Consider the following 10,437-nt stretch of genomic DNA (forward strand, 5'->3'; position numbering starts at 1 on the left):
GCACTATTTGAACACCCACGTGAAAGACAGAAGAGACCAGAGCTAGGTGAGTGGAGCTGGAAAGAAGAGGTACAGTTAGGGGGTGAGCTTGCAACCTAAGCTTAGATGTGAGGAGTGGATCTAAGCAGGACTTATCCAAAGCAGAGGGCCTTAATGACACTCTGAGAGTCACTGTAGGGCAATAGCAAGGAGATGCACCTGGGACACCAGGGTCCCAGGGCTCTGACTGTAGTCATAACCTACGTGCAGAATACCCCCAGAAATGTGAAGGAAGCCAACACCGTCACCAAGGAAGAGACAGCACTGTCCGCCTGTGCTGAGTGTGCTCCTGGAGACGAGACCTACACACTGGGAAGCAGGGAGGGAGGGGTAGCATGCTCCCAGAGAACACTGTGCTCCAGCTTCCTTGAAGGTGTTGGGTTCCCTTACCTCAGCTGTTGGCCCTTGAGGACAAGGCAGAGGAGAAAGCACTGGCAGTGCGGAGTGCAGGTGTGAGGAAGGGGCACTCGGGTCTAGTCACTTAGGGAGGACTTACTTCTCTCTTATGGCAAGTTGTGCCATAAAATAAACTCACACAGCCAGGTAACACGCCGTTACCACCATAGTACCACGAGGATCTGTGTGCCCAGAGAATGGCCAAAAGAGCAGGGTGGGAAATGGACGCTATCGCATAACTTCTTGAAGAGAGCCCATCTCTTTCACAGAGCAGTCTGACAGGACTCCAGCTACTGCTTCCATAGTCCTCGCTGCTCAGCCTACCTGACACTGCTGTGTCAGATTTAATATGCTGAGCCATGTGTATGGACTATAGTTTATACCTGTAATCACTTCTTATTTCTATCTGTAAGAAGTGAGTGTCATGATAAGGAAATAACAAATTCTTTCTTAGTTTCTGTGTATCTCGCCTTGGCTGTCCACTTAGACGTGTCTAAAGGTCAGCCTTTCCATGATGATAGGCAGTGTTTCCTGTCGCTCCAGGTTTCCAGCCATAGTTCTCAGGCCACCAAGGACTCCGGTTTGGGTCTAAAGTACACAGCCTCAACTCCTCTTAGAAAACCACAGCCTGGACAACAAGAAGAAAAGGACAGCAGTGGACCTCTGCCTGCTTCAGGGTACTGGGTCTACTCCCCCATCAGAAGCACGCTGCATAAGTCATTTTCAAAGAGAGGTAGGCCACATTGCATGAGGAAAGCTTCACTTTTCTTACCTAGTTAATAACCTCTTACTGTTCCTTGAAATAAATAGATGCATTCCAAAGTCTTTTCTTACTCGGAAATCCTGTGGGACCCTGTATTGTTGACTAGTAACCTATCTTCCCATAGGGTTTCTATCTAAAGCAGCATTTCTCAACCAGTGGGTCACAGCTACTTTGGGGTCAAATGACCTTCTCACAGGGGTCGCATATCAGATGTCCTACATATTAGATCTTTACAGTTGGTAACAGTAGCAAAATTACAGTTGTGATGTAGCAATGAAAATAATTTTATAGTTGGAGGTTACCACATGAGGAACGGTGTTAGTGGGTTACAGCATTAGGAAGGCTAAGCTGCTGATCTACAGATACTGCAGCACGCCCGCTTCTCGGGGCTCTCTGCCTGTGTTTTCAGTGCTGTGGGTTGAGCACAGGGCCTAACATATGCCACCAAGTTACAGTCTCACCCCTTCACCTCCACATTTTAAACCACTTTTCTGTAATCCCAAGCTATCCTGTGGTTTTGTAAGACTGCTCACTGCATGGTTCTTCCCTCCACTCTCCTTCCTCCTCCATTCCAGCTGAGCAGCGTCTTGGCTTATGCTTCTGAGTCAGGGGCGTTGTACCATTTATTTTATCATGACTTTACATAGCAGCTCTGCTAAAATTGTCAGAGGTTAGTCTTCTAACCTCTGCACAAAGAGTAAGACTTGGATCTGTCTAAGCTCTTGTATTTTATAGCTCTGTGGCCATAGTCAAATCATTTTGCTGCTCTGAGACAGGTGATCTACTTGACATGGTAGTGCTCCATTTTGATGATTTGTTAATTAAGGAAGTGTTTCCTGGGATAGGGATGTATCTCATTGTTAATATAACCCCTAACAGCACAAAAGCAAACACACAGGGACTATTACTAAGAAAGTGCCTACTGTGTGCTTGCTTTGTCAGGTTAGCAGACATAGCCCTTGCCTTTAGGGAATAAGAAAGAAGTAATCCATCAAATTAGAGTGGCCCATGTGGCGGTAATCGATTTAGAGTTCTGTCTGACCTAACACATCTCTGTTGATATTTTATATAGTATGAAGCATATATGCAAATGATTGCTGAATAGATTAATAATTAATTGTGACTAAACGTAAGATGCTGGCTTCTGAAAACACTTTGTAGTGATCTGCTTCTTACACCTACAGCTGATCATTTTCACGGCTGTTTTCCATCTCCAGTGTCTTGATTGAAGTACTGATGTTTCTTCCTAAATCTGTTTTCCTACTTTCCTGTTTATGTCTTAGAAGATGCAGACAGTGGAGGAGATAGCCAGGAAGAAAGTGGACTGGATGACCAGGAGGAGCCCCCATTTGTGCCTCCCCCTGGGTACATAATGTATACTGTGCTTCCTGATGGTTCTCCTGTACCCCAGGGAGTGGCCCTGTATGCACCATCGCCTCCATTGCCCAACAGCAGCCATCCTCTGACCCCCGGCACTGTGGTTTATGGCCCACCTCCTGCTGGGGCCCCCATCATATATGGACCTCCTCCTGCCAACTTCGCTGTTCCGCTTGTCCCCGCGGGTGTGCAGCATTGCAACATCCCAGAGCACCATAACCTAGTAAGTGGGGACTGCAACTTCCTCCATATTGTACCATGCATTAGTGTTTATATAAAGCTACCACATACTAGTACCTGTAGCTTATACATACGTAAGTATGCTCCACATGTACACATGTGCCTGTATATGCAGATATGTATAAACAGCATGCAGGAATTATCTCTGGGTTAACTGATGATTATGAATTATTTCATTACTTTTATATGGACATTTGAGTTTTGTTTTCCCACTTGATGTTAGTAATACCCAGTACTTTACACTCTTAGGATTTTATTAGTTTTAATTACATGTGTATGTGTGTTGGGGAAGGTGTGCATGTGAATGTGGTACCCTCAGTCAGAAGTCAGAGTCACAGCCCTGGAGCTGGAGTTATTGGCAATTGTAAGAAGTCTGGTGTGGGTTCTGGGAGAAGAACCTAAGTCCTCTGAAAGAACATTTGTGTGACGGTTTCCCAGGCGACACAACAGACATATCTACTCACCCCAGATCGGTGGCTACAACAGACTAAAGTGCAGATACCACCAAAGACCAGCTTAGTGAACCAGTGAGTTTGATTGGGGTTGCTTACAGGTGTAGCGATAACTCCCAGAGCTGCATCAGCACGGCTAACTCCAGCAGGTTCACAAAATGTGGGACATGAAGCACACTGCACAGCCAGCAGGCAGCTCAGCAGGTTGAGAGTGGCCCTTCCAAAGCGACTCCCTTGTCTAAGCCTTTCGCAGGCAGTGCATTGGTTTCTGCTTCATCCAGGCAGCTGGCCTGGTCTCAGTGCCTTTTTGCAGCTCTCAGCTTGTGCTGACAGGAAGGGGCCTAGTGAATCTGGTCACTTACAGAGATGCCCTGAAGCTATTTTGAGTTCTTTGCCTTCCTGCTTAAGGGGCTTCCTGAAGGATGGAAGTTTTCAGTCTAGGAGGAAGCTGTCACACACAGAACTGTATTACTGAGCTATCTCAGTCTCTACAAATGACTAAGCAGCATTTTAATATCTACATACCGTTTCTTTATTTGAAGATGTTTTAGGTGACGGTGACTTCTTACATGTGCCTTGTATTCTTGTCGTAGGCTAGATCCCAATCTGATTGTTTTCTAACTTTTTGGTTCTTACTACTAAACTTCATCCCAGCTCCTCTTTTGTGCTCAGAGCTTTTGGGGCCTTCGTTCTTCTTCCAACTCACCACTGAGGGAATAATGAGGAGAGGATAGTGTTCAGGCCACAGTCTCTGCTGGCAGGCCACACTTGGTCCATAGGCCCCCATGTAGGAATCACTTAGGTTCTCTGCGGCTTTATGGTGTACACTCTGCTTGTGAGAGTTCTGTCTGAGCACTTACGGACACTCTGTCGGATTGCTTTGTGTCTCCAGCAGTGCATGACTCGCCAGCCTCTCGTGTGCTTTCTGATCTCCTCACACTTGACCTTCTTGTTTCTTGAGACTGGGTCTCCCTTATTATTATTATTTTTTACAAAATGTGGGCAAAATACCTCTTCTTCTGGAAACTTATTTAAACAGTTCTCCCGGTGTCCAGAGTGGAAAGAGACTTCAGTTTGTCTCTCTGTTAGATGCTGAACTCTGGAGACAGAGAGGGGTGGTAAATTTCTAATGCATGGTTATACTGATGGAAGAGTTATGTGAGTCTGTCAGTTTCATCTGTCATGTGGCTTGACTCAATTTTTCTTTCCATACTGAAGACTTAGACTTTCCCACTATCTTTCAGGATAACCACTTTAACCAATTAGTTTCAACTTTTGACAGCAAAGCAGGAGAGACACCCTCTGGCATTTCTATAATGCATTCACTTTCTGCGTTTAGGAGAATGAAGTGTCTAGACTAGAAGACATAATGCAGCACTTAAAATCAAAACAGCGGGAAGAGCGGCGGCAGAAAGCATTCACGCAGCATTCTGAGGAAGAAGTGGATGGGCTGCACCGTGATATTGATGGCCTTTTGCAAGAGAAGAAAGAATTAGAACTTGAAGTAGAAGAATTACATAGAACTATTGAGAGACATCAACAACGAAAGTAAGCATTCGCCATCATACTTTTATAATTCAAAGGGTATAATATCAGTGTTGACAGACATTCTCAGTCAGCATTGCCTTGTAAATCATTCTCTCGTTTTAGAAATGTCCTAGATCATAACTGCAAAATAATAAATGTTGGCCATGTATAGGTGGAGCTGGCAATAGGAACTAAGAAACAGAATTTAATTCCACTTAACTTACAGCCCACATGGGAAATACCATTTAGGACAGCGCACACCTAAGGCCACCTGGTTAATAATTCAGATCAGCTCTTTCTATAGTTGTCTTTGAACAGCACAATCATTTTCCTTCTCAGCCACCATAGCCAAAGTAGACAACAGGAATTCCGACCCTCGTTCTCCAAGGCCTTGGTTTGATTTCCTTGTCCTTTTGACTTTGCATACAAAAAGCTAACTGACCCTTTCTGTTATTTCTATGCTGTGGCCTTTAATTGGGGGAATTCTCGACCACCATAGGAGGTTCCATACTTGCCACCATGTTTAGAATCTTTCTCCCCAGTCTGTCGAGAAAACACTGTGACTCAGTGTCAGCTGCCCAACTCTGTTACCTCAGCCTCACACAGTGCTTGGCCTGAACCTGTGGTCTCCCCACATACCACTTTGCTCTGCCTCTGCACCTTCACATGCCTTCCCCAAGCCCTGTCTGTCTGTCTGTCCTGCCTTTCAAAACAAAAGTGACGATGGGCAGTCAGCAGAGGTGGCTCAGGCTTTAAGTTAAAGCACTTGTTGCTTTCGCAGAGGGTGCAGGTTCAATTTCCAGCACCCACATAGTGGCTCATACGCATCTATGACTCCAGTTCCAGGAGATAACATCCTCTTCTGAACTCTGGGTATCAGGCACTCAGTGGTACACATGCAGCCATGCAAACAAAACATTCATACACATAAAACCTTTTAAAAACATTAAAGGTAAGGGATCGCTTTTGAAGTAGGCCTTCTTTCTCCTCAGGTATCTTGTACAGTGCAGGGTTAGTCACCATTAGTATAGCCCTGCCTGAGTAGTGCTGTGACCAGCCAGAGTCATTGACGGGAATAGCTGGCCCTCCATCTGTGGGCGCCTGTGCTTAGCATGGGTCAGCTAGTTCACATGCCTCTGTTGTCTGCTCAGGTACATGAAATGCTGTCTTCTGTGCTAGTCCATGAGTTATGGCAATTCCCTAGCTTTTGTCATTTAATGTAGACCAGCCTGGGCCTCAGTGTGATAGGGAGGCCTGTGAGGCAGGCAGAGTGAGAGAGACGTGACCACTGCTGTTTAGGAGTGGACGTCTCTCACGAGAGCCACACTGAGGAGACTGGAACTTGCTTCTTGCTTGTGGGGGGAATAAAGCTTCTTTTCATGTGAGTGGACATGTTGGGAAGATGACAGAGTGGGCAGGGCATAGGCCCACTTCTCCCATGGTAGCAGTATAAATGATTACTCCAGGAAAATTGGGTAACACTTAGTCAGAGAAAAGCATCCATGTGCTGAGTTTGATTTCATGTTTTTTCTGCCAAGCAGCCCATTTTCAGATAATTTTGTCTTGTTAGCCTCGAGTTACTGAATTTTGTGTCATGACTTTTTGCCAACTTTTTTATGACAGTTGTATTCCAGCATAAAGAAGTCAGTCACAAAACAGTACAGTGTGTGGTGTTGCATGCTCTGGGACTGTCCTTGAGGACTAAGGGACTGGAAATTTTTGTGTAGTCACTTCCTTTATCTCTACTCTTCAGGAAAATGATGTGGCTATGCTGTCTCGGCCAGATGCTGACCCAAGTCCATCAAGCCTTGTGACATAGTGTGCTTTTACTGCCAGGAATACTCTGTATTTATAATAAAAATGGATTTTGAACATGTAGCTACTCTTAAAAAGTCAGCAAGTTCCTTAGCTGGGTGTTGGGTGGCACATACTTATAATCCCAGCACTTGAGAGACAAGGGCAGGCAGATCTCTGAGTTCGAGGCCAATCTGGTGTATAGAGTGAGTTCCAGGACAGCCAGGGCTACACAGAGAAACCCTGCCTCCAAAACAAAACAAAACCAAAACAAAGTAAAAATTTGAACATTCTTCATTGGCTATCAATGTCCGTATTGCCTGTGTCTAAAATCTTTTGATGTTTATGTAATTTTTAGGGACTTCATTGATGGACATGTTGAGAATCTTATGACTGAACTAGAAATAGAAAAGTCTCTCAAACATCATGAGGATATCGTAGATGAAATTGAGTGCCTAGAGAAAACTCTCCTGAAACGTCGCTCGGAGCTCAGGGAAGCTGACCGACTTCTGGCGGAAGCCGAGAATGAGCTTGCATGCACCAAGGAGAAGGTGTGTCTAGTGTGCTTCAGGCTGGCCCTCTAGGGGACACAGGCCTAAAACTGGAAAGCAGTGGTGGCAAAGAGCACGCTGTCCGAGCTGGACATCCGAGCAAGTCACCTAGGTCCGCTGACTTTGCTCACCTTGTCTGTAAATTCAAGCTAAGAATGTGTGGTCTGTTGAGTGTGGATTAAACGCATGCTTTAGATTCCAGACACTGTGCTGTTTAGTTCTCAGCATGTCCTGCTTGCCCGGCTGAGTGTGTTGTGGGGCAGAGGTGAGGTGGTTGTTTGTTTGGTTTAACTTTGGACTTTTCAATCTGCGTCTTTTTAAATAACAAATCGATTGTTACAGAAATCTTCTTCATCAAGTTGGTAACAGAAGTAATGATCTGTTTTCAATTTCTGGGTCATAGATTTCTATTCATTTAGGTTCAGCCAAGTTGAAATTGAAAGAAAGAAAGGTCCTGAGATGTTCTTTGCTGGCACGTTACCTCTGGACTACCGAGTGATTGGTAGTAGCATTCTTTAAGACACAATGCAGCAGAAAGCCAAAGAGGGAAAGTGACTCCCTAGGTCTTCATGAACGCCATTTCCTTTAGCTTCCCTGGCAGCCCTGGGACGTGGTGTTAACTCAGCTTACACATGCAGCCCAGAGTCACATAGTTGAAGCTCTGCCTTCTCTAGAGTTCTTTAGTTAAATGAGAATTCCAGAGAAAAAAAAAAGACCCTGGCACACAAAGTACCTCAGGAACTGTTTTTACTTTGTTAGTTCAACTTGGATCAATTTAAGTTAATAGAAACCTGTAGTTGTAACTGAGTGATTGGCTTCACCTATTACATTCTGTGTATCATGACTATTGTTACAGAAACACAGCTCTCACCTCAAAGAGGTACAAGATAATTTATCCTGGAGCCAATGGCCTGACATTTCATGTTCTGATGTATTAATAGTTTCATAAAGATTTTATAGTAACAACATACAAAAAAGCCATAACCCATGACATTTTCAAATGCATTGGTGGGAACATTAGAGAAGCGGGGGCAGCCAGGCAGAGACTGCCGCTGCGGGCTTCAGGTGCTGTCCAGAAGCCTGCTGGTAAGTTCATAGAGCCCAAATGGTTTTTGGTTTTGCTTTTTAATCTGTTTTTCAGGATGTTGAATCAGCTTTCTCTGCTAGTCAACAGGGTGTTGGTCACCACCCAGAGGTGGACAAGGAATGTCTCCTTAGGAGGCTGAAGCTAATCCAGTATAAATTGCAGTGAGTCTGTGGACCTGCAGACTTCTAACCCCTCCACATCATTAAAGTCCATCTGCCTTTGCAGGCATAGCTCCTTTCCCGGAATTCTTCACATGGTTCTAAATGAGAACAAGGAAGTCCTCGTGTGTTTTCCTATGGGCAGTCCTTGTGCTGTAAACGTTAGGTTGCTGTGGTTATGTAGGTTATGTAGGTGCTATGGGACTAGAGAAAACATATCTCCTATATTTGTTTTAATCAGTGACCTTGGCAGTAGACACATAGAGGCAGAGTGACCACAGTGGAGACACTCTCCTCCAAGGGACTCCCTTAAGTAGATGATGAACCCTGCCCAAGGCTTTGCTAATGAGGCAGCAGAAGGCAGCTGTCTGAAGAGAAGCGGTGACATGTCTGTCATTGTGGATCCTGCTGAAGAGATGACACCCAGTTAATAGACAGATTTCACATGCAGCCACATCTGACTCTGGAGACTGTTTGTGAGTCAGTGCCAACTAAAATCTTAGATCTATTAAACTGCTTGCTCTAGATGGATCGGGAAACCAAGTTGATTTTTTGAAAATGTTTTTTGCCAAATCTCACATAGGAGTATGTCTAAAGACTTCAGTGTAAGTCGCCATCACAAGTGAGGGTCCTTTTATAACGTCTCAAGTAAGAAGAATCTGTGTGCATGGAAGCTTGGTATTGTCATTTAGTTGGCTAGGTTTGATAATCACATTTTTGGAATAAAAAGATATCTCCATTCTCTTCATCTTCAGATAACTTTTTTCATAAACGCTCCATTTTTGTTGACACAAACGTAGTTTTATATAATTCCTCTCATAGTGCTTATACCATTTAAGATTTTTTTCTGACCCAACATATTCTAACATCATCATGCTGCAACATTGTCATTTTAAAGACTAAATAGCATTCTGTTTTATTACACTATTTTTATTTGTCAAGATTCATCTTATCTCATTACATTTTTACACAGTAATTATTTGCTTCTGGATAATTTTCTAAGCATTAGATTCAGAGCAAAGGAATGTTTTTACATTTTTCTGGTTTTAATCTTGTTTTCTAAGAGTTGTACCAGTTAATACTGCCAATAGCTGTAGTGAGTACTGCAGCCGAATTATTTTTAATGACCGTTTCTTTTCTAGACAAAGAGTGCTGTTGAAAAGTTCACTGATGCCAAGAGAAATTTATTACAAACCGAGTCAGATGCTGAGGCACTAGAAAAGAGAGCCCAGGAGACTGCACTTAACCTTGTGAAAGCAGAGCAGCAGCTAAGGTGGGTGGAGCTCAGGCCTTGGGTGGGTGGGGCCCAGGTGCTGAGGGCTCAGGCACTCAGGGGATTGGTTATGCCCTAAGGGCCAGGGGGATGAATGCTCCATTGTAGATTGCTCCAGGCTGATGCAGAGGACTTGGAGCAGCACAAAATCAAACAGGAAGAAATCTTGAAAGAAATAAACAAAGTTGTAGCAGCCAAAGATGCAGATTTCCAGTGTCTAAACGAGAAGAAGGAAAAACTGACAGAAGAGTAAGGCCTTTGAAGGGTAGGGGTGGGGTGGGATGGGATGGAATGGGAAGAGAATGTTCTGGAGCAGCTGTGGGCATCTGGCTCCTCTAGAGGAGGGCTGCTGAAGTCCTACCCTGCCATGTAGGCTTCAGAGTCTGCAGAGAGACATCAAGGCAGCGCAACACAGTGAGGATCACCACCTTCAGGTCCTTAGAGAGTCTGAGACTCTCCTTCAGGCCAAGAGAGCTGAGCTGGAAACACTGAAAAGCCAGGTATGACAGCAGATACCTGGAAATGACTGTTTTTAAACGTATTTTGGATTGCTGGATCAGGTTTATTTGGTTGTAGAAGAGATGGAAAACTAAAAACAAGTATTAAGAATACATGTGTCTGGATATCATCCATAGTGAGGTAACCCAATCACAAAAGAAGTCATTAGATATCCACTCACTGATACGTGGATATTAGCCCAGAAACATAGAACACCCAAGATACAATTTGCAAAACACAAGAAAATCAAGAAGAGGGAAGACCAACGGGTAGATACTTCAT

At 44.3% G+C, this 10,437-nt stretch overlaps 1 protein-coding gene across 5 annotated transcripts in view; it reads left to right on the forward strand.

Annotated features, from left to right (window-relative positions):
- Cntrl (centriolin) overlaps window positions 1-10,437 on the forward strand; it is a 68,783-nt gene that overhangs the window by 39,569 nt on the left and 18,777 nt on the right. For 4 of the 5 annotated variants that reach the window (XM_021183767.2, XM_021183758.2, XM_029474142.1 and 1 more), the window contains 7 exons: window positions 979-1,168; window positions 2,482-2,798; window positions 4,607-4,815; window positions 6,947-7,139; window positions 9,527-9,657; window positions 9,766-9,906; window positions 10,031-10,157. In XM_021183767.2, coding sequence (XP_021039426.1) covers window positions 979-1,168; window positions 2,482-2,798; window positions 4,607-4,815; window positions 6,947-7,139; window positions 9,527-9,657; window positions 9,766-9,906; window positions 10,031-10,157 — 1,308 coding nt within the window. The remainder of the gene's footprint in view (window positions 1-978; window positions 1,169-2,481; window positions 2,799-4,606; window positions 4,816-6,946; window positions 7,140-9,526; window positions 9,658-9,765; window positions 9,907-10,030; window positions 10,158-10,437) is intronic. The other variant, XM_029474141.1, reaches the window with a different exon arrangement.

The sequence above is a fragment of the Mus caroli genome, chromosome 2 (genome assembly GCF_900094665.2).
Source record: "Mus caroli chromosome 2, CAROLI_EIJ_v1.1, whole genome shotgun sequence".
NCBI lineage: Eukaryota > Metazoa > Chordata > Mammalia > Rodentia > Muridae > Mus > Mus caroli.